Source organism: Uloborus diversus, chromosome 6 (assembly GCF_026930045.1).
Source record: "Uloborus diversus isolate 005 chromosome 6, Udiv.v.3.1, whole genome shotgun sequence".
NCBI classification, from domain to species: domain Eukaryota; kingdom Metazoa; phylum Arthropoda; class Arachnida; order Araneae; family Uloboridae; genus Uloborus; species Uloborus diversus.
Window position 1 is genome coordinate 69,838,227 of NC_072736.1, and position 25,216 is coordinate 69,863,442.

At 32.3% G+C, this 25,216-nt stretch overlaps 1 protein-coding gene across 1 annotated transcript in view; it reads right to left on the reverse strand.

Annotated features, from left to right (window-relative positions):
* LOC129224800 (NBAS subunit of NRZ tethering complex-like) overlaps positions 1-25,216 on the reverse strand; it is a 148,290-nt gene that overhangs the window by 95,562 nt on the left and 27,512 nt on the right. The window contains exons 11-16 of the mRNA XM_054859349.1: positions 24,032-24,110; positions 15,364-15,605; positions 13,977-14,054; positions 12,106-12,183; positions 7,514-7,643; positions 7,219-7,350 (exon numbers count right to left, since the gene is read on the reverse strand). Coding sequence (XP_054715324.1) covers positions 7,219-7,350; positions 7,514-7,643; positions 12,106-12,183; positions 13,977-14,054; positions 15,364-15,605; positions 24,032-24,110 — 739 coding nt within the window. The remainder of the gene's footprint in view (positions 1-7,218; positions 7,351-7,513; positions 7,644-12,105; positions 12,184-13,976; positions 14,055-15,363; positions 15,606-24,031; positions 24,111-25,216) is intronic.

Genomic DNA, 25,216 nt, shown 5'->3' on the forward strand with positions numbered 1-25,216 from the left:
GAAGAAATATAACAAGATACCAAGGAAAAAAAAGATAAATAAAAGATTGTCAAATATGTGCTTCACTTTTTTGCAGTTGGGCAATTCTACGAAAATGTCAACCTGAGCATCAAAATTTCAATATTAACAAAACTATAAGTACTGTATATCATTTAAAAGCTTGTAATATATATTTTTAAAGCGCACCAAGTTAAATTTTAATTTATAATTTTTTGTATTGAAAATAACCTGTAACAGATGCCTATGTTCTTTCCAGATTTTTTGGGGAAAATCTTGCATGTAGTAATCATTTTTTTTCCTAAACCAAATTCTAACTAAAAGGAAAAATTGTTAGTGTATTTTGTTACACTCATAATACAATTTTGTACTGGAAGCTTACATCAAAAAATATCTTTATAGTGTCTTGTTAAGAAACAATCTTAAAATCAGTTTATGTGAATGTCAGTCAGTTACCATAAAAAATCAACTTTTTCCCCTCAGAATTAAAATTATTGGTGAAAATTTTCCGAAATTCATATTTTCTACCTGCATGAGGAGTATTTAAATGCTAAATAAGTAGAATTGGAAGTTTACAATTGGAACACCGAAAATTCCTCGGTAGCTGAATGATACGGTAACTTACTAACATTGTGTTTAACTTTAAAATGGCTGCAATGTATCAAATTTAATACTCCTAAAAACAGATTTCTTTTATTTCTAGTCTTTGAAGTAATATCAAGCAACTCAATTCTTTAATTTTCTTATGAATGATAACCTATTACATTGATTTTATTCATTATTCATTCTTACAAAATTTAGTAATGCTAAGATGATGTGGAGGGAATAGAAATATTTACTTTTTATAGCTCAATAATTTTACAAGGATGTGATCTATTTTTAAATATGTACTGAAGAAAAGAAAAGATTTACAAAATTTGAGTCTGTCAGACATTTAGTCAAGCACATTTATAGATGCTAACAAAAGAAAAAAAAAAAGAAAAATTAATTTGAATTTTGACATCTTGAATTCAAATTATGTTTTTCGCAATCACAAGTGTGTGTATGTAGGCGTGTGTGTTTGTGTGTGGGGGTATGTGTGTTTGTGTGTAGGTATGTGTATGTGTGTGTAGGCATGTGTGTTTGTCTGTGTGCTGGCATAAGTGTGTGGGTAGTTGTGTATATGAATGTGTGTATGTGTGTGTGGGGGGGGGGGTATGTGTATGTGTGTAGGCATATGTGTTTGTGTCAGTGTGCAGGCATGAATGTGTGGGTAGTTGTCTGTATGTGTGTGTGCGTGTGTGTATGTGTAGATGCGTATGTATGCGTGTGGCTTTCGCTATAGGAGCATTATCGTGAGGAGCCGGTCGACGGTGATGGTGCGGAGGGTGGCGATGGGAAAATAAAAAGATAGGACATCAAAACAGTCAAGAACAATAAGCAATCGTGGTTGCTCAAAAAAAAAAAACCCTATCAAAGAAAGTGCTGCAGAGCTGCAAGCGCCTACATTTTTTTGTCATTTCAGGCAGAGGCGTAGGAACTTGGTGGAAGTAGGGGGAGCTGAGATACATTATGCCATAACCAGAAAATAATTAGGGGGGGCACTTAAATTTTTCCCCCATAAGAAATTAGCTTCTCAAAGCTTTTCTCTCTCCATCTCTCTCTCTCTCTTTCCCAGCAAAATTTTCAATCATATTTAATAAATACATTGTATATGGAGATAATGAGGTGATAAAACTCTGGTTTTGAAAGGGGATCGGTCAGTACTCGAAGATGAGCGTGCATAAGGGAAAATTTCAAAATTGTTGTTCTAAAAACGAGTTTTTAAGCGATTTTTGGAATGTTAAGGGGAGAAAAGGTTCGAATAAACTTCCGTGAAAAATTTTCGAAATTAATGTCTTAAAAACGGATTATATACCATATTTGTTGACTTTAGTGAAACTAGTAATATGACTCGAGGGATTGTCCTCGATCGAATTTTCAAATCGATTTACATTTCCCTCTCAATATTTCGAATTTGAAGATCCAAAATCGCTATTGTAGACAATCTTCAATGATGTCAGGGGAAAAGGCTGTACTAGGGCTCTACTCTGGTAATTTTTCAAAGTTGTCCTAGGTTGTTGCGTTCTTCAATGATGTTATCAAAAAAGGTTCAGAGGTTCCTTCTCCTTATTTTTTTCGAAATTATAATCTCTAAAAAATGCGACTGCGGATGATATTTGTCAGCGTTAGGGGCAGGTCCCGAATAACAAAATGTGAGGCCCTAGGCCTGCAATAATTTCAGGGCTCCCTGAAGACTCTATTAGCCCTGTCGGAATGCATTTTCGGGGCCCAGAACTATGTAAATTATTTATTATGTGCATTCACGAATCCCCTTCGGGGCACTCGAAATTGTGGCATGGTAAATTCGCTAGTGGCAGAATTAACAAAAATTCTCCTTTAAGGAAGTTCTTTTCTAAATAAAATGCATTTTTTTTATTATTACTTTTAAAAATACATGGAGTTTTTTCGTATAGTTGTAATGTTATGCATAATTCTTTCAGTAATTTGGGGTCCCTTAGAAAGATAGGGCCCCTTAGGCCAGGCCAATTAGGCCGAGGTCTAATTGGCCTGTGAGGTAATCAGGCCTTGGTTATGCACCGAGCAATTTTTTGAAATTGAATTCCCAGAAAGGGGAATATTATTTAATTCCCATGTTGTTGGAGAACAAGGTATTCAGGGACTCTCTGTCGGAAATTTTCAGGGAACCGAGTCCTGAAAACAAAATTTTAGGCGCTCTGTAATAATTTTGAAGGAAAGGGAGGACTTTGGCAGCGTAGCATTTAGAAGACTCTCGTATTTTCTGAGAACTAGAAAAAGAGAAAAAGATGAAACAGGAGGGTGGAGAAACAGAACGTTGGAAATGTGTTAAAATGAAGTGTTCGTTATATATTTTATTGTTCAGATAAATTTTAGTAAAAGTCTTTGAGAGAAACTATAAAATATTGTAGGAGTTTTTTCAATAAATGAAAAATAATAAATAAAAAGTTACAATTTTGGCATGAAAATATATCTGTATGTGACAAAAAAATCGTAAATTAGGAAAGCAAAAAATTTGAATATCTCTAACTTCGTAAAGTATTATGTTCAAAATTTTTCATTTCAATGGACTCGCATTTTTTGAAACTGATTTTTACGTAGTAACTTGTTATAATCATTGAAAGATTTTAGGAACATTATAATAGTGAAGATTTCACCGATTTTGATTTATATGAATTTTTGTTCCTGTAATGTTCCTGTACCTTTAGTATTCTTTGAATGATATTTATCTTTGCAGTTTTATAACTTCATGAAAAAAATATATCCCTGACTGTTCAAAATGAAACAAAGTAACGAGCACATTTTTTTTTTTAATTTTTTGCAGTGAGTTCTAAAAATTGCGTTTTTTATCACAGCAATGATTTGCGCCTACAAAAGTAATTTCTGAGTACGCCACCGATTTATGTTGTTTCTTTTGATAATATTTCCCATCAAAAATAAATAAAAAATTTGTTTGAATAATATTTCGGTCGCTACAGGGTCTCTATCTGGCAACATATTACTTTCGGTTTCGATAGATCATCGAGCAATGACATTTTTGCGATCTGATGGTACCTTTTGATCGAAACATGGAATTTAAACCCGAAATATATGTACGTTCATGATCCCTCGAGAATTAATTCAGGACTGTTTCTTGTTTTGTAACTACATAGACTTTTGGGAAGTCTTTAAAGATTTTTCTTTGTTCGGGGCTTAACATTTATGAAGGAGTGAAAAATGATAAAAGAGAGGAATAAACGACGGAGTAAAAAAAATAAATTAATTAATTTGTTTGTAAATGGGGATCCCCCCCCCCTACCCCGGAGTTTTTTTTTTTTTTTTTTGTAAGTAATTGCAATGAATAAAGAACACGATCACTTGGTCTTTTAGTTTAACTTTCACGTTATATTTTGCAAGTTTATTTTAATCAACCAGTTTCAAAGGACTCCGCTGGAAATTCTGTACATTGTGCCTTAAGAAGTCAGATATCTATAAATAAGATAAGTTTCTGGAAAGTTGAAATCATTTGATCTGAACAATTTGCTTACCTTAGTAACCTTTTTTTATAGTTATGTCTGTAGCACCTTCCAAATTATTCATATTTAAATGTCAAACTGACTCACTATCTTTTTTGTGATTACGTGACAAAAAATGGTATGCGAGGCAAAACTAATAAAAATGTGAACTAAACTGCGATGCCGCTCCGGAAACACGAGCTCAAGGTAGGGAGCAAACCCCTATCGGTACTGGTACTGATTTTTGCAGGCCGCGGGGCAAAGCCCTCTTTTCCGCTGCCGGTAGGATAGCTTGTCTAAAATTCTTTTATTTTTCTTCCGGGAATCAAGAGGTGTGTAAGTGAGAAAAAGGGTGAAGGTGGACTCAAGTGCACTGACCACTCCCTCTGTCCCCTGCTTTTGTTGCTTATTAGGTGGAAATTCTTAGAAAAGCAGATCACATTTTTGAAATCAGGTTGGAGGTAAACAATGTACTACAGAAAGCTCCTATGCGAGAATATTTCCGGGGGAGCTGAGCCGGTCTGAAATATTCCAGGGGGAGCTCAAGCTCCCCCAGCTCCCCCGGCTCCGACGCCTATGATTTCAGGTACTACAGCTAGGGTACACTGAGGGTGTAAACTACTTGAAAAAAAAAAAAAAAAAACTAGGTAGCATAAAATTGTTATTTGATGTTAAAAATAAATTTTTATGTACGTTTTGTATCACCCTTGCTTTTAAACGTCATAATTAGCATATTAAAATTATATTTTGTAGTAATTTTCTTATGGTTTATTATTTTGGGGGCCCTCATAGGCTGAGGGTCTACTGGTCTAGCCCTAATGGCAAAGAAAGCGCTGCTTTTGCGTACACTTATTTGTATGCTTTACAGCGTAATGAGGTGGTTTCCTTCAGTCAAAAGTATTACTTTTAGTCATTGAAATGGATAGAATGAGCAAAAAAAAAAAAAAAACATGGACCCAGAAAATACTTTCATTTTCTCAACAGTTTTTTTAAATTAATTTTTTAAATGTCTGATTTTTCAAACAAGGCGTGGTCTTGATGACGTCGCAAATGATGCACTTTGCCGCATCTTTCTACTACGTTTCCACATTATGATAATCAAGCAGCGAATTAAAATTGCACTCTACGCTTGCTATCAACTACATCGTTGCCAATGCACGTGAGTAAAGACGCAAATTAAATATTTTGCACTGTGAATGGCAGCACTGAATGGCATTTCATCGTTTGTGATGTCATCGGCAGAAGCCGTAAACAATAAAAGTGCTCTGATTTAAGTAATTTTCAAAAAATATTGAACGTAAACAAATTTATCAAAAAATGGTCAGATCCTATGTTTTTAAGCATGCTCTTTCAGGAAAAAATACATTTAAAATTTTGGAAACAACCCCATTTTGAACTTTTTATGTTAGGATGTATTGGAAATTTAGAAATGTCAGTCAGTTAGTTCACAAAACAATTCTAATCACTTTAACTTTGTTATTTTAGTAATATTTTTGAAATCAAATGCCATGTGATAGAAGATATTCATTTTTCCTTGATCCTAGTTTAAACTTATGAATAATTCCTTTTGCTTTCAGAGGAGAATCTTTTATTGAATTTATATGACTTTTCCCGAAGGTTGCATTTATGTCAGTCAGTTACCATGCTTTTAACATCTTTTTTAAAAATCATCTAAAATGCATTTTAAAAATTCAAGTAAAATTTAGCTTGAACAAATCAATAAACTAGGAGATTTTTTTTTTTTTAAATAGATATTTTTTGTTGTGTTGTTTGTAATATCAGTCAGTTGCCAATATGTCAGTGAGTTACCAACTTGCAAATACTGCAAATTTTTATTTTAGCAACACAGTGGTCGCCGATTATATGAATCACATTTGTTCTAAACAGTTTTGATTCCATACAGAGGCTGATTCAATAAAGCTGGATTTTGTTCTGTTTGGTAAATTGATTCATTAAAGCCGTTGATTCAACTAACTGCTGATTCAATTAACCGGGTCCAATGTATTAAACCTAACAAATGCATTTTCATTGCTTACCTTTTATGTAAATTAATTTATTTGTTTTGCTGCTTAATTTTGAACATCTGCATTAATATATTCAAAAAATTTCAGAAATGTCAGTCAGTTACCAAGCTGTTATAATTTCAGTAGCTCTTTATTGTAGCAATATTTTCTAACTCAAATGCCATAGGCCGAAAGTTTAATCATTGTTATTTGATCCTGATTCGAATTTAATAAAAATTCCTTTTACTTCAGGAAAAATCTCTTATTGCATCAGTATTACTTTTCACACAGGCTGCATTCATGTCAGTCAGTTACCATGCTTTTAACAATTTTTCTAAAATCACCCTATATGTATTTTGGAAATTCAACTATGCCCTGAAATTCAGTTTAAAAAGTACAATAAGTGAGGAGAAAATATATTTTTAAAAATTAATATTATGTTTCAAAATACTTATTGTTCTGCTCTGTGAATGACAGTCAGTTACTTGTGGAATTGCCCAGTTATATTTTCACTGATTATGATATAACCCTTTGAGGCCCATGAGCTCTGAAGTAGAATATTGTAGTTTGTGATGGTTTAAAAAATAAATAAATAAATAAAAATAATAATAATAAATAAATAAAACAAAGATAAATGAAAACATTAACAATAAACAAAAATAATAACACACAAAATAAATAATTTAAAAAATTATTAATAAATATAAATAAATTTTAAAAATGCATCATATTTTTAAACAATAATTTTTTTATTACAACATTAAAATTCTGATACCTCAATAACATGAAAATTTATACATTATTTGGATTCAATAATTTATAAAATGAACTTGAGCTTAGATTACATATTAGTCCCATAATGGCCCTTAAAACATTAAGGAATTCTTTGTGGCTGTTGCAAAACAATGGATATTATTTCAGTCTTTAATTTTCCTTCAGCTACATTGTGGGAGGAATTCCTCCAATGTAGACTACAGAGCAGTGATGTAGTCAAAGGGTTACCGCTGAAGTGCTATACCATATAAAAAACTGCAAAATGAAAAGTAGCATGCAAAGAAAAAAATGGAATTTCATACACAACTTTGATCACTGAAACACATATTTGTTGCAGAGAACACCAAAATAAAGAACAAATACTGAACCAATTGGCCAAAAATAAAGCTTACTGTTGACATCATGAGCTTAATTCTTTCAAAGGCAGGTAACTCTTCATATTCGGGCAAACAAATATCACTGATAGAGCACTCATAAATCAAAACTTCTAAAGTCAACAAATCATCTTGTAACTTTTCTAGACCCTAGATATTGAAGAAATGTGAAATGGCAGTAGAGCAAAATTTGGCAGAAAAAATAAACAAATACATATAATCAAAATATATTACATGAATAATTCAAAAAATACTACAAAGAATAAATTAAAAAGTAATATACAATTATGTCCAAGTTTTAAGCTTAACAAACCTGAATATTTCTCTGTACTCCAAGCTTTACCAATTCTAAAGCATTATCAATCAAAGAAGTTTTTTCTTCAATTTCCTTGGATCTCAGAATATACCACTCTGTAACTACTTCACTTGTCAATAGAAATTCTCTGAAATTTTTTTAAAACATGTATTAAAAAAAAAAAAAAAACTTTGGAATTCTTCAAATAAAATTCATTTAAAAAAAAGAGCATACAAGTATTAAATGCATAAAAAATGCTTAAATAATTTTGTATTTTGAAGAAAAATATTTGCAAACGAAAAGTGTACAAAATGCAACTAATAAATAAAAGTACATAGTTTCTTTAAAAGCCAAAAACATAAAAAAGAAGTTGTTCAGTAACCTTGCTAAAATACATTAATTTAACATTTATCAAAGTTTTACATTACTTACAAATAATTAACTTAACATACATTTGCAATAACAAACCTTGTATAAAAAAAATTAGTAAGTGGAAAGCAAAGCTAATCCTTTTGTAATAATAATAATTGAATCAGTTTTTGTTGAAAGGGCATAAGTCAACTTACGAACAGTGTTCACTTATGTTCTTTTAACAAAAAGCAATTCAATTATGATTAATTATTTCAAACAATTAGCTATTTCTACAACTTAGCTAGGGGACTTTCTACAAATGATGTCAATTTTTTTTTTCTGATACATTTGACTCCCTCCTATCAACCACAAAGTGCCACACTTCAACTTAACACAACCGCTCCCCTTTTCACATGTTCCACTATAAGAAACTTAGTGCTAGAAAAAAAGCATACTAAAAGCATAATGTTTTCATTTTAATCAAAATGTGTGTTGTTACACTTCACGTTACCCCTCTCTCGCTCATTTTACAAACTGCTACTATTTCACAAACCTGACCCCCCCCCCCAAAGTCAAGCGTGGATCCAGAGGTTCATAGGTGACCAAATATACCCTAAAACTGCATTTTTGAGACCTATATTACAAAAATTTTGCCTCAGACCCCTATTTGTGCTCCAAAAGTTGCACTTCAAAACCTCTCTTTCCTATATTGACTTCACCAAAACCAGCCCATGCTCAAGTGTGACATCATTTGAGAATGACTCCTATTCAAGTGATTTCTTATTTCTTATTGCTTAGCTAGCTACAGGTTTCTTTTATAAAGACATCTTTACAAGATACTACTGACCTTTATAACACTTGAGTACAGTTAAAGTATTATGTTTTAATAAAAGAATATTTTGTATACAATTGTTACTTCATGGGTCAGTACCTATTCCTGAACTTGACCCAAAAAGAAGTTGTGACTATCAGGTTGAGAAACAAGGCAATAATAGGATAACAGTAAATTCAAAACATATTAGAGGAACTACATTTGTACCAACAAGAAGAAATTATAATATTTTTTAACAAAATGCATTTAAAGATATACTTAAATCATTTCAACTGAATAATGCTAAATTACTTGTTAAACACAAAGTAACTAGCTAATTAAAGCTGAGGGCTTTATTCCTTTTTTTTTTGTGACTACAAGTAATGCTTAACACATAGTAATGATTTACCAAATGAACATACATGAGAATGGAAAGGTTTTGTACAGTAGTAACTCTCATGCCCATTTTTTCAAGCCTCCCCCCCCCCTCCAATGCCCATTTATAACTGATCAGTTCACAATGCATTTACAGTCCCAAGAACAAAAGGTAATAGGAAGTATGTATTACAGTAGGTGCTGCTTAATGTAATCACTTTGGGACAAATATAGTTTGATAACAACAACCTACTAATAACAATAACAGAAAAGAATCCAGGAGACACAAAAAAAAAATGATTTTTTTTCCAATTAAGAAGCATTTATTTTTGCAACCTCAAATTATAATTAAAATGACTTAACTGAAGGCAGTTTTAAATTATAAATTACTAAACTAACAGAGTGGAAATATCTGAATCATAAAAAGCTAAGGCTAAATTATGCAATTTTCAATTACATAGTAATAGGAGAAATAAAATATGACCATTTTCCCTGACATTTGTAAACCACAGTTTCAAAGTCGATTTGGATTTTCTATCTTTTCCAGCATGGTTTCACTTGTTGTTTAAATTTTTATTTAGCTTCTCTTCGTTTTCAATCTCATCACAATTCTTTAGCAGCTTACAAAGTAATGGTTGAAATATTTTTAGCAGTACTGCAGCATTTCTTTGACTCAGCATCGGTAAATTGTCTAAGTGTTTTAAAATGTAAATTTTTTCCTTGACAGATCATTGCACTTTTGCACCATGGATTAAATGTTTGACCTTTTAGAGTGAAGTTTTTAAGGAAACTGGACAGGGAGAAAATGCTTCTACTTTACTATTAAAAAGGAAACTTGTTTTCCCGGGAGCTGCATTAATTCTCTCAAAGTGGGAGGAGACCACCACCTGCAACAATGGAGGTCCTACATTCATGCATGAAACACGTCTAGCGACTGAATTTCTTTTATGTGCAAATGAAAGGAATCTTAGGGGGTGTCTGTGGTCACTGAAAACGAAATTCTTGTTATTTCATTACTAGAAAAAGTCTGCATTACTATTGTAAACCACAAAATGCCAGACAGAAAAGTCTTGCCAGGATCTATCATTGTAATTTTTTGATTGAAAAATAAAAGGTGGAAAAAATTTAAAAGTTAATGAAAAAGCAATAACAATAAACGAAGACACTGATTACAATGTTAGACTTTTTTAACACACTATAATACACAGCAGTTCTGGGACTCCATGATTTTGATATAACATTAAGCGAATGATAACGTTAACTGTGATCACATTAAGTAGCGCCTACTGTATATTACAACAATTTCCAAAGAAAATGAAACATTCACTCGGCTATAGATGGATTGAGCATTCTTAGCATGAAGAAAAAATATCTTTATAAATTAAATGACTTGAAATTGACCATGATTAGTCACAAAAAAAAGGTGGGGAGGGGGGGGGGGAAAGCAGTGTTGGAACATCCAACTGCACCCAGGAAGGGCGCTGCTAAATGTTCCAACTCCTAAAAATTGAATATCTTTTTTTGAATCTAAGCATTATTTTCTCTAAACTTACATAAAAATCTATTGAACAAGTAGACATTAAACAGGTCCTATGCAAGAAATTTATAACTTTTACAACTAACCATTTTTGAGCTATGTGAGATACATACACAGACTCTATGAAAAATCAACGTCAAAATCAATTCAGCGATGGCCAAAATAGATACTTCAGTTTTGTACCTGTATCTGAACAAATGTATGTAAACATCATAAAATAATTAAAAACCCATTCAGAAATAATTATACTGGAAATTTAAGATTGAAATTTGTGTAAGAAATTTTTGGTGTGCGAGTACAACACTTCTTTTACTTCATAAAAGTTATTTGCTGCCAAAGATTTTTAAAAAACGACAACAAGAAAGGCAAAAAGAGAATGCTGATAAATATATAAGACTAACATTATTCTGCCCCAATTGGTTTTAAAAAATGCAAGCAAATGTAAAGGGTTAGATAAATTTATTGTGACACATCAAAGCAAATATTGCAGCTTTATTGTGTTATAGTTTGGCAAAATATAGCAGTTTTTCTGGAGAGAATTTTAAAAAGAAAAAAAGCAAATCAGGTTCAACAAATTCAACAAGTATCACCAAAGCAAACTGCAAAATTTCCTGTTCTGGAAATACTTCTGTCCCAAAAAAACTACCTTCTCTCCCTTTTTTGGAGAGTATGAATTAGATGTTAATTTAATAGATTTTTTTCCTTTTAATAGCAAGAGTCAATTTCCAAGTTGTAGATTACAGATCCATAACATTTCATTCAATGAAAATTTTATCAATTTTCCTAGATATCATTTAGTATAAATTTATTGCAAATTGTTTTTAAAAATAAGGATGTGGTTGGAGTCCAAGGACTTAAGTTTTACAAAGGCATACCTAAAAAAAGCAATTTGTCAATAACATTTTCAACTTTAATACGAGGCAGTAAGAAAAAAAGGGATGTAAGTGGATGCTTTAAAGTTTTGAGTTTAACATGTCTAAAGTTCAGATCCTAGATAGGGCTTTCATGTTTTTTTTCCTAAATCATGCTAAATAGCAACACCAAGGTTACTAGTACTACTTCTTGCCCCAAAACAGAGGAATGGTTCTCTTGTTGTACCATTTGTACTAATTATCTTCAAATTTTAAATTTTGGCAGTTACATCCCTTTGCTTTTCATTGCCTCAAATGTTTTTATAGTAGTTTTTATTTTCATCCGTTTCAAAAAAAGTATGCATACTGAATCAATGGCAGTAGATTTCATGTATTTTTTTGCAAAAAACATAGAAAATGTTTAATCAACATATCTAACTATGTAAAAAGTTTTTCTGGTCTTGAGCGACTCAATTTCCATTTTTTAGGGCTTTGTGCAAAAATTACTGAGTAGAGCGTAATTAGAATAAGATTAATAATTAGAACAACGAACATTTGTATGTGTTTTCATCGAATCTTTGATGTCAGAAATTGCTCATAAACTAAATGGAATGTTGTTTAAAAGAACAAACAAACAAAAAACATTCCTGAGATTCTGAATTGGAAATTTCAGGATTTTACACACCTGTACTTAATAAGATTGTCATATTTTTCATAAAAGCTTTCAACAAAATCATCTACGGCAGTGGGAATGGCAGCATTTCTAAAAAATATCAGAAAATTATTCTATTATTATTAACACAAAATGAAAGAAATACATAATTTTTAACTCATTTGGTTGACAAGTTGAAGAAATTCAAAACTGCTAATTGTATTTAATATGGGTTAAATGTCACAAAACATATCAAGAAAGAGGAGGTTTGAAAACACTACAGTGCACAAAGATTAAATACATGTATTATAGTCAGTATTGAATAGTTGATCCTTCCAGTATACTAGAAAAACCTGACTTTTTTAACCTCTACAAACACACATGCAAAGCCAACAATAAAACCCATTTTAAAAGTCTGCTGATACTTTCTTTTTCAATCTATAATTCTAAAAATTTAAGTAATAGGATATCACGTTGAAATGCTGCTAAATGTTGTTCTCAAGAGAGGTGTATTCAGAGGGGGCAGCTGCTCTCTTTCAAAACAGAAAATATTTTTTTATAAAGTTAAAAGAACTGATATTTTGATGGTTACTTCTGTTTCTAAGCTTATTGATGAGTTTGGTTCTAGTAACTTTGGGACTGATTTTTAAAGTGAACTGCTTCCCCTAGTTTTAAGGGTATTATTGAAAATATTCATCTTACAATTTTGAGAAATGACACAATAAAAGAAAATTTACTACCAAATCTGGAGTGGGTTTCCAAAAAGAAGACTAAAACAAGTTTTGAGTACTTCAAATATTTTTTTGCAAAAATACATTGTAAACATAGATTATTATTTTGATTGAGATACAAATACTGACCAATAAATCTATGCATTTGGTGTTATGAAATTTCCAATGTTTTAAAATTTTATAGAGCAAATTAATGAATGAAATGCAAATATAGAAAGTTTTAAATGCCTGGTAATCAAATAAATTGAAAATCCTGAAAATTTTCCCACACAGAAAAAAAAACGAGCTGATGTGTGCATCACATGACTTCCTTTTACTCCAATTTAAGTTCATCTCCCCACTATTGGCAATTTTAATGTGATTCAATTGTTTACTCTCTGAATATCGCCAACATTGGCCAAATTGAAACCAAATTTAAGATTAAGAAAAAAAAAAATCGCCAAATTTGTCCTTAAGTTGGTGACAAAACTTGGTGACCAAAAGACTGGCGATATATCAAAAAGTGTCCGACAAATTATAACACCACTTCAGTTTACATCGAAATTAACAATGATTTCCCCCCCAAAAAAGGCAAAAGACCCCCTTAGGAACATCTGAATGCAGCCAAAAGGGAAGGTGCACAACTAGGCCCCACTAGGAGTCTACATACCATATTTCAACTATCTAGGACATACTGCTTTTGAGTAACGCGAGATACACACACACATACATACGTACATACGGACGTCACAAGAAAATTCATTGTAATTAACTCCGGGGTCGTCAAAATGGATATTTCGGAAAAATCCAACATTCATTCCGGGGGGGGGGGGGGGGGGAAATGGAAATTAAGGCTGATTTTTGAGTAAAATTTTTTTGTGAATACAATACTTTCTTTTTTGTAAAAGGAAGTAAAAAGGAATTTAGGGGTCAATCTGACAAGAAAAGGGACTTTCAGGGACTTAGAGATCTCACTAAAAGCAGTACTACAGATTTTTTTCTTTTTTTCAAAACTAAACTGTAACATGGCAAGAGCATCAATATGAACTTGCATGCTACTTTGGGTTATGAGAATTTTAAAGAAAATAAACTTTCCTTAACATAAACTATAAACGCCCTGATATCACTAAAAGGAAAACAATCAAACACACAAAAATAGTCTGTCCTGGATATGGAAAAATAAAAAATACATACTTTTGAAATTTTATTTCACACCAATCTGGTTCTCTTATTTCCTCTTCCTCCCATGAATAAAAACTTGACTCATGCTCACTAAAAGAAATTTTAAGGTACAGATATTATTTGATAAAAATGAAAAATCTTCATACTTGTACTAGAACTATAAAAATTATTTTAAAATTCATTCACCAAAATCATGTAAAACGTCAATTAAGAGAAAACAGAGTTTGAATTTAATTGTGTAAACTTTCCAGCATAGCCAAGGTTATGTTTTTGTAGATAATACCTCTGGTCCTCATATAAAGTGAATTGTAAGCCATTTTCTGCTTGGTTACATCCTTTTATTGAATGTGATACTATCTTATTCTTGGAATATTTTTATTAGTTTCAATTCTTTGATTGTACATACTTTGTCAAAAATATTAATTACATTAATGATAATGATATCGTAAAATGCTTAAAAGTATTACACATAATAGCATATTTATCGTCTAATCGCAATTTGCAAAAAAAAAAAAAAACTTTCAACTGATGCAATTAGTGTGAATTTCACATTTTTATGCGCAATCAATTGTTGTTGTTGTTGTTGACTTATTCCTCCTGTCTAGTCACAGGTTAGACCAGGTCCATGAGCCCAAGAGTCTTCAAGAAATCGTACACCAGGGACTGGAATAGATATCCTCTCTATTAAGTCCAGCACAATATAACAGATGATCTGGAGATGCCTGCACTAATCTACGTTTAGTACAGGTCTCAAAAAAATTTTTTCTCACCAAAATGAAATGAAAGGTACTTGATGTGCCCACTAGCAAGCCTACTGATTGTTGTTTGGACAACTATATCCACCTTGATGGAAAGGACACCCCCTGGGGCCTGCCTATTATACCAGGAGTGAGTCAGAGGTGTCTTCCATAGCTCTTGGTTCAAAGTTTAAAACAAATTTTTGAGAAGGTCAAAGTTCTCGACACCAAATCTTCAGTCACACCTTCCTTAGCCAAGAGTTCCGCTGTGTCATAGCCAAAGAGACCAATGTGGGATATAAAGGCAATTAATTGTAATTAATTTTATTTATCTTGTGAATTAAGTGAACAAGTATAATTTGAAGTAATTAAAATTTACTGATATGATAGAAATATAAGAAGTTTCAAGCACAGTTTAAAATTGATGGGCACACTTTCTGCTGTAGTGCTAGAGTAAATCCAACTTATAAAAGCAATATAGGAACTCTTGCTTATAAAATGAAAAGCAAAAGAAAACAAATTTTCAGAGTTCTTCAAAATTCTTCAAACATTAACAAATTTACTAGAAGGAGAATGTGTAAAAGGGAGTTATTTAAATACAATAGAAACTATTTTTGACATATCATAAGTTTTGCTCTTAAGTGAATAATAAAATATCTTACTTAAAGAGAGGAAGTAATGTTTGGTAATCTGAAGGATTTGTTGTTTCAGGGAAAAAACTTAGAATAGGCAATCTGTGAGGAAGAGTTTCTGCTCCATTGTAAGTAAACAAAGTTGCAATGGCCTGCCAATTAGAATTGCTAGCAAAGTAAATAGCTGCCTCCAAGCCACATTGTGAGCGAAATTGCTTGAAAAATTTATGATCATACTGCTCATAAGCCATCAAGGGACCTCCAAGGATAGCCTAATTATAAGAAAAAATACTTTTTCAATTTTACTGCAAATGAATCAATTATTTCAGAAAGGGCTTAAGTCCAACTAATGCAACTTTTCAGGAATCAATAAAAAGTGATTATTTCATTCAGAAATTAACTAAATTCTACGAAAATTTTATGACTAATCTAGCCACAAGTAGGATCATTACCTTACCTTATTTTACGTTTCATTTCATCACTGAACTTAATTAAAGAATTATTTTTAATTTAGATTCATGCCCTTTCTGCAATAAACATTCTGAAAGGCTAGTTTACAGGAATGAAAATGTAAATCAAGTGAAACAGATTTGTTTCAAACTGATTTATGATAATAAAAAATAATATAACAAAGTGACAAAAATAATTAGTGAAGTCCGTATTCATAAATTCATTATCTTAAGAAAATGCATTGTGTATTTTCCTCTTTCTTTCGTCTTCTTTTAGTGAAATAATAAACTTTGGTGTAAAAAAAAATTTAAAAGATACAAAAACTAACAAATTGAGATAAAAAGCAAAGGTTTTACATGTGTATCAAACTAGATTCATATTTATATTCACCAAATACATCCTCTACCGAAATATTTTTTTCTATCCTTTTCATGTCTAGTTTTGTGTACTAAGTTCGATGTACATATTAGTATGACTATGTTCAAAATTACACTGAATAATCATCCTGATATTTGTTATTTCTTCCAACAACATGAAAAATTTCCCTTTATACTCAATATTTGCAAATGTAGTTCAGCCAACAAGCCTTACTTTGCAATATTCTCTTGAAAACTATCTATAAAAAAGATAGCCTGAAACCGTTCCTTTGATGCTCTATCGAATATTTAAGCATCATGAATGTTGATAATTGAAAACATTTGTCGACCAGTAGAATCTTTTTCCAAAATCTCATTTGGGAGGAAAGTTCTCTTAAAAAATGAAGGGCACCTGTTTAAGCAGTTAGAGATTGCAGTGTTTTCAACAGATTTGACAGTGAATTGTGATCAGGGTTGCCACGGAAGTTCAAGAATGAAATTCCCTGACATTTCCAGGTTTTCCAGGTGGTTTTGAGAAAAATTCCAGGTTATCAATCTCCACCTTCATTTTGCAACATTAATATATACATCTCAAATTTTGATAAAACTTACCTCATTTTCAAACTTTACAAACAATGGCTACCAAATTTAATTTACTCAAGCTGAAATAATCAAAAATATGTACTAAGGGTGGTTCAATTTTTTTTCTCTCTCGGCTCGAGTCCAAGACACCCCTTATTTTTTTTATGACTTACTAATAGTATTGTGCTGTAAAAGTTTTAGCTTCTAGCTCAAATTTTAAGAGGGTGCTCAATGACCCCTCCATTTAAAATTAGCTCTAGCATAGAAAAAGTCAAATTTAGAAACATTTAATTTCCCCAGCTGTTTTTTTTATGTAAGTAATTATTTTATTGCAATGAATATGCATATAACTCGTGTAGATTATAGTATGTAACATTGTTTTTTCAGTTCAATGAATTTTTTTAACCCCCTCCTCATACTTATGAAGTTTGAGGGAGGGGGTCGAGCATCCTCTTTCAGTTGGAATAGGAAGTTAAAATTCCTCCAGTATTTTACTATCCACAAGTCTAAAGACATTGAGTGGTGTCCTGTTTTCTAGGAGAAACATTTTTTTAAGTGTATTTTTGAACAATCCTAATGTACTAACACAAGTGAAGCAAATCACTGTAATAAACAATTAATGTAAATGTAGCATATCTAAGTTTCAATAGCGAGGAGCCACTGCCTTACATCAAGTGAAAGAACTGCAGAATTAGCAATTGTGACATCTGTATCACAAAAATAAAGTTAATTGCTAAAATAATCTGAACTAAAACTTATGAAACCTAAACTTTTTCAATTATTGCTTTCTACACCTCCAATCCATTGAACTCAAAGCACTTTTAGACTTTGGCCTGTAAAAAAATCATGCACCTTTTAGCTTCACATATTTCCCCTGTTTGTTACTCATAAAACAGGGGTGCTCCCCCCCCCAAGTTCAATAGCACAACCCCCCCCCCCAATATTTCTGAACGCCTTAGCGCTTTTTTTATTTTTAAGCCTCTTTTTTTATTTTTTTTACCTATTTATTTATTTTTAATTATTATTGTTTTGAAAAAAAAGTGTGCTCGCTCCCCAATAAAATACACACACACAGATGAAAATAATAAAGTAAAATAATATGAGTAAAAAATTTGAATAAAAATAAAGTAAAATAAATAATTAAAAAATCCCCCCCCCCCCCAAAAAAAAAAAATTTGATGGCGCACCTTGCGCCATAATCACTCCTGTGGGCACCCTGTCATAAAGTTAAAGTTTGAGCATTGATCAGAAACTTCTCTGATGTGCAGATTTTTTTTTAATCGGATTACTTTTATTTAGAAAGAAAGAAGCGCATTGGAAGTCTTAAAAGATCACTACCAAAATACTAAAAGATTAGCGATACTTCTGTAAAAAAGAAACTTTCTAAGTTTAAAATTGTCTCATGAACTAAATTTACAGAACAAAATTGTTTAGAATAATACGATTTCATTAATTAATTTAAAGAAATAATATAAAATATGAAAAGATGATTGCAGCTCATTAAAAACTTCAGTCGGCACTCCCAGACAAAACAACGTGCTATGCATCATAACAACTTCAGAACTGCTGACGTAAACAAGCAGCGCTTAAACAGAGCCCGCTCAAACGAGGAAGAAAAGAAGTACCTTCTGCGCATGTCCGCCGCTGACTGCTATGGTGCACGCCGACTGCTATGGCGCACGTGCCAATGGCAGAGTTGTTGATAAAAAGAACTGCAGGCGGAAGAAGAAAGAGGGGAATGACAAAACGACGAATGGGAAGGGAATGGCGGCGAAAAAAACAAGGCAGAAAGTTTTTTTTTTTTTGACGTCATAGACCGCAGGCCGCGCTAAGAACGATCGGAAATATGCAATTTTTCATTTTCCCTGACATTTCCCTGATTTTCGGCCATTTTCATTTTCCCTGACAATTCCAGGTTTTCCCGGTTTTCCCGGTGCGTGGCAACCCTGTGTGATGTAATTTCAGGATTTCACTTTTAAGAGATTGGATTTCACATGGTTATAATCTGTCACATCTGTTGAAAATTCGCTTTACTGTCCCAAGATCCCGGTCGCAAAGAATAAACGAATGTCCTCTCAGAGGAAAGTCAACAGCAATCTTGTTAAATTTCTTCAGTGTTATTTCTAGTCCTTATTTTGACTAGTGTACTTCTCACTGAAAGCATACAGTTTTTTCGCAGTTCCTAGAGTGATGTTAATAAAACCTCTGAGAAATTAGTGAATTTCATTCGGATTCCGTAATTTCGAACCCTCCCCCCCCCAAACAACGAACCTACCATTACCAAAATTCTGTTAGATCAAAGGAGTTATTCGCTTTAACCTAATTACGCCAAAATGTCTAGTTCATCTATGATCTTGCCATTGCATCTTACTATTTCTAACTTCGTGTTTAGTGCAGAAAGAGCATGAGTCTGGGACTTACGCCCTCTCGGCACTAAATAAAAAATGTGACCCCTAAATAAAGTGCTTTGTTGTACAAGAATTGACTTCTTGGCTACACTAGTTGATGTCTCTACATACAAGCATGGGAAAACCACAGGTAACTCAATTTTGAAAAAATGTGTCTTATGCCCTTTCTGCAATAATCGATTCAAATATTAAGAAAATTAAATTATTTTAACTTTCATAAACAGCAGATCAAATATTAGCATAAAATGAAGTGAGCTTTTTATAGAAATTAAAACATATGATATACCTTTACATTTGTTACAGAAAGCAATTAGTTTGGATGATAGCAAGCTAAATACGGACACAATAGTCAAGCTAATCATATTGGTTTTAGATCAAATTATACTGGATTATATTATACAGTAGACGCTGCGTAATGTGATCATGGTTAATGTCATCATTTGCTTAATGTTATCAGAATCATGAAGTCCCAGAAGACATGTATATTAACACGTGTTGAAAAAAGTTGTTTATTTTAATCAATCTTAGTTTATTTTTATCAGTTTTTTTTTTTAAATAAACTTTCAATTATTTCCCTCTTTTTGTTCCTCGATCAATGGTAAAACAAAGGCAAACCCTGACCAAACTAACTTTCTGTGTGGCAGTTTGTAGTTTTCAATAGCAATGAAATCTTTTTCTAGAAAAGTAATGTCAGGAAGTTTGTTCTCAGTGACCACAGACACTCCCCCTAAGATTCCTTTTGTTTGCAGGTGCAAAAATTCAGTTGTTGGACATATTACTCGTGGGAAGAGAAAATCAACGTAGCTTTCGGTAAAAGAAATTCTGTTTTTATTAGTAAAGCAGAAGAATTTTTCTCCTTGTCCAGTAACATTAAAAGCTTCACTTAAAGCGATAAAAGATTTTATCAGTAGGGAAAAACGCAATGATTACACATTTAAGGCAAAAACCATTTTTTAAGGGATTTTTTTTCACTTTGTGTGTGTCTTTTTCTGATACATAAAGCCATGTTTTTTTTCCCCTAATGTTCTTGCAGTTTTTTTTGGTTTGATTGACCTTGGAGGAAGATAGGTTTCAGGGAGTGATGCAGGGAGTACAGAATATCCAAAATTTTAGGGAGTCGGGGAGGGGAAGAGGGGTACCCTGGTAAAAATTTTGAAAATAGATTTCATATTCTACGTTTTAAGGGGGGAGGGGGTATTTTTAACTACCGAACATAAAGGGAAAAATAGGGAAACAAAAACTTTTTGAAAGTTATATACTCTTTTGCAAGTTGAGATAAAACAAATAAAACTTGTTTTTGTTCCGGCAAATTGTTGACATTGGTTGACAGAGGGGAAGACAAAATAAGGAGAAAAGGTAATGCATCATCTCTTGCTCAAAATGGCTTTCGTTATAGTTTGTTTTTGAACGCCCCCAACCCACTGAAAAACACAACACTGAATTAAATGTAAAATGAACAATGGTACAAAAAAAAAAAAAAAAAAAAAAAATGCTCAAAAAGAAATGGGAGTAAAATTTCAGAAAATAGGCAACAAGAGAGTAACATCCTACCCATTTGGACAATTCATAGTTTATAAACTTGATAAGAAATAAAATTGAAGCACTTTTCAAGGATGTTTAAAGAATTATTAAAGTACATTCAAGGACTCTAGAACAATTAAAATTATTTAAGAACTTCATTTGTACTTTCCAGTTTCTCACATTTTAATACTCCTTTGTGTAGTTTTACAGAAATGTTCTAACTTTGTAATAAAAAAATACCTATTTTAAGATCTTAAAGAAGAAGAAGAAAAAAAAACCTTGTCCCCTAATTTCCACCCTAATACCCCCCCACCCCTAAAATTTTAAGAGTTATTTGAAAATCCCATTATCTTTGATTCATTAGTTCATGTCTCCCATCCAACATCTATAAAAAATATTAGCTTCTCTTAAATTCCAAAAGTTTTTTGTTGCCGGACAAAAAAACAAGCACACTGTGTAGTAGGGTGGATCGAAAAAACGAAATTTGGAATACCTACCAAAAGCTGTGCATGTGTAAGTACAGCACACATGAAAAATATTATCAAGTTTGAATAACTCTTTGAGGGTCCTACCAAGACTTGAATTTCCTCAAAAATAGGAAAAAAGGTCAATTTTGAAAAATTTTTATGAAAATACTAGTGTTTAAAATTTTTGTTATAATACGGATAAAATGCTTCCTTTGAGCACTCTTTTCATGTATCTTCCCAATTATTTACAGTTTTTGCACCATTAAGTTCGAACATAGGCCGTTAAGTTTCGCGAAATTAACCAAAAACTGACTTTTTTAAAACTTTTTTGCACATTGCAATATTTCTTCTTTTAAAGTCCAGTTTTCTTTTTTACAACGCCTGCACAGAATGCAGTTTTAAATGGAAGTGAAGTTAAACTTTATTACATTAACAGCTTAGAATCCAATAAAAAGAAATGGCTGCCTTTTGAGTTCCATTCTGCATTTTCCATTTGTCGAGCCACAAGTATTTAGTATAAATGTATTATTTATTTTACATTAGAAGTAAACTATCAAAATGATTTAGTTGCATTAACTAAAAAAAACATATAGAGAAGTGCATTGGTTACAAAAAATGTATATTTACTCACACACAGTCGCTCTGACATATAAACATCAATACTGCACAAAATGAGGGACTTGAAAAGTATCAGTTAGTTAAAGCCATATAAAATAGTCAGTTCATCACATCCATTCATGAAACCTCTTTGAAATCATTTTTTGATTCAAACGATGACATGATACTTCGAGGTTTGATTTTTGCTCACATGAAGCCATCTTTTGCCGCTTTACCAATCACAAACAAAGAAGCTTCTGTCACCATATTAGCACAGCGTTCCACCACCTGCGTGTGACAGGGCAACTAAATGAACGCAAAATCAGCGTTGGTGTTTTTAATCTATTGTTGAATATTTTAATCATATATTCTAGCCAAAATAGGAGAGGAGTGGCAGTTATTGCACATTCTTGCCGGTTGATAACATCATAGTAGTCTGATGCATTAAAATTAATCTTTGAATTAAAGAATTCTCTTATTTCTTCATGAACAGAAGCCACTTGTCTGGCCTCCAAAATCTTCGCAAACCCAGTTCTCTGATGTACTTTGGTTCATCCGTGATCACTGTTAAGAGAATTTTTTCCGGTTGGCAAACAGAGGCATTTCGTTGAATGACAGGATCAATAATTTTTTCAGATTTTCACTTACGTAACGAGATGCTGTAATAACACTGATGAGGAACAGCAAAGTTTTGTTTCAATTCCAGAAGAAGAAAAATTTGCAACGGCAATACTCCTGCCAACAGAGTCATCAACATATTTTGGTGTCAATGTCACTTCAAAAGTGGAACGGCATTTCTGACAGATGTGCGATGTGCTGCAGCATTTGCTTCAGAAACATTACAGGATTTTGGTACTGTGTCAAATAATTATTGCTCTAAAGTCGTTGATAGGAATAAAATTCGAAGACAGCGACAGAAGTGCCACAGGTGTCAAAGACAAAGTAAGTGCTTCTTTTCAAAACCTGCAAACTAGAAGTGAAAGGATTTGAAAAGTACATTTTTCGATAACCGAAAAGACAAAACTATGACAAAAAGAAATGGTTGGAGACAGATACTATAGAAGAACCATAAGCAAGGAATCAATGGTTGAAAAATCCAATTCTCTTTATTTGGGTCATGTGACGCCAATTTCTGCTGGAACTGGAAAACATGTAACGACAGCAATGTGATTTTTGAACTGAAAATTTGTTTAAGCCTTAAGGATCTTTTAGCTTTTGGCTGTGATGGCACGGCCACGAATACAAGAAAAAAGAACGCCGCAATTGCGGCCATGGAGAATAAAATTGGACTTCCTGTCCCGTGGTTAATCTGTGAACTGCAAGCGAGCAGCCTTTGCGTCACCTGTTCACATTACTTGATAGTGAAAGTGCTGGTCCATGTGAATTTTCGCAGGACCAATAGGTAAATTGCTAGACAGGTGCGACAATTTACCACTGGTTCAGTTTGAAGCAATCACGCTCCTTGTCGTAGGTGCTGGGCTGTTAATGTAATGAAGTATAATTTCATTTCCACTTAAAACTGCATTCTGCACAGTCTTTGCAAAAAAAAATGAACTTTAAAAGAAAAAAATATTGCAATGTGCAAAAAAGCTTAAAAAAAGTCAGTTTTTGGAAATTTCACGAAATTTTAGGAATTTGTGTGCGAACCTAATACTGCAAAGAGTGTAAATAATTTTGAAGATACATGAAAAGCGTGTTAAAAGGAAACATTTTAATGGTATTAGAACAAAATTTTGAACCTAATTATTTTCATAAAAATTTTGGAAAATTGATCTTTTTTCAAATTTTTGGAGAAATTCAAGCCTTGTAGGAACCTCAAGGAGTTGTTTAAACTTGATAATATTTTACATGTGTATTGTTCATACACATGCACAGCTTTTGGTAGGTATTCCAAATTAAGATTCGAAATTTCATTTTTTTCGATCCACCCTACTGTGTAGCTTCCAGTCAAAATGTGCATAGGAGGTCGGCCTGTTGGTATACAATGTTTCCTCTCATAATTTTAAAGTAACCCCTCCCTCAATCTTATAAATCATTCTAATCTGAATTGCATGTTTGCTTTTGATTTGCATTAAATACAAATAGGTTTCAGCATACGGTTGCTATTTTATAAACAGAGTACAAAATATGTCTCACAACCTGGTGGTGGGTACAACCACAGTACAAATGAATGACAGAGTTAAAAACCTTTTGACCCTTTTAAACACGTTTATTTCTGCTGGTTTACTTCTCAGATTTTTGTAAAAGTTTTTAAAAAATACTTAGATGAGAAAAGAGAAAATGCTGAATGCATGTAAGGAAAAGTAAATACTCATACTTCATAGGCTGTTAGTTTGTCCAAATAAGACAAAAGCTTCAATCTGCACAGGCAAAGCTGCTTTTGCTCCAAATTAAGCCTAAAATACAATAGCACTATTTAGAACATATATGTAACAAAATTTTAAGAACATAAGTAATTTAGACCATTGGTTAGTGCCAGTGCTACTTCCCTCATCAAGAAACATTTTGCATAAAGAGACAACCATCCATATTCCATTTTTAATTATATGCAGAAATAAGTATTTTCAGTTCAAAAAAAACATTGTTTTTTACAGTACTCTACTGATAGTCAAGTAAATATTTCACCAAAAATAAAACTTAATAAGATATTCTGTACATAACAACACAAAACATTGTAAGAAGGAAAAATGAAATCATCAGAGTATAAACTACAACTCCCAACCAAACTTCAAATTAGATACACATGTATGACTGCTGTCATCCATATTTCATATCAACTGAAGTACAGTCGAACTCTCTTATAAGGAACGCAAAGGGATCGTGATATTTGCTTGTATAACCGAATGCTCGTAAAAAAAGGTTCTTGAAAAAAATCATAAAATTTCATCATATTTACTTGTTTTTCTTCTATTTTTTAATCACTGAAAAGTACCAAATAAGTTGGTTAATTTGCTTTGAACTGTCTGAATGTCTCCTTCTTATGTCATTGTGTTTGAGGAACACACACATGTGATTTTTAAAAGTTTCTTTACTTCACAAATTAAAAAAGGGCATTGCTTGTTCTCAGGATTTATGATTTACCACTAACCTTGGTTGACTTTGGAATGTTAAAGAAAATTTACCAAAGAAGGATAAGCTGAGTGGGAAGTCAAAAGAAATTTTATGAATCACAAAACATTGCTTGCTTTAAGCAGGGTTTACTCCTTAAAAGCGAGTTATGCTCCCATAGATTTAAAACTATACCAACCAAATATATCTGTTTTGCTCGCTAAATCCGGGTTCTCATTAAATCAGTGCTTGCTGTAAGCGAGTTCGACTGTATTATATGAATTTCGAACTGTTATTACCATTCTGAGAGCCTCACACATTTTCCGTTCATCTTTCTTTCATTATCATCTTTCTTTCTTTCATTATCATAATGAAAGATGTTAATGGGGTAAATTTTTGCGTGGAAAGCAGGACAAGGGGTCATTGTTTTAAGCTATTCAAATCTCAGGCTAAC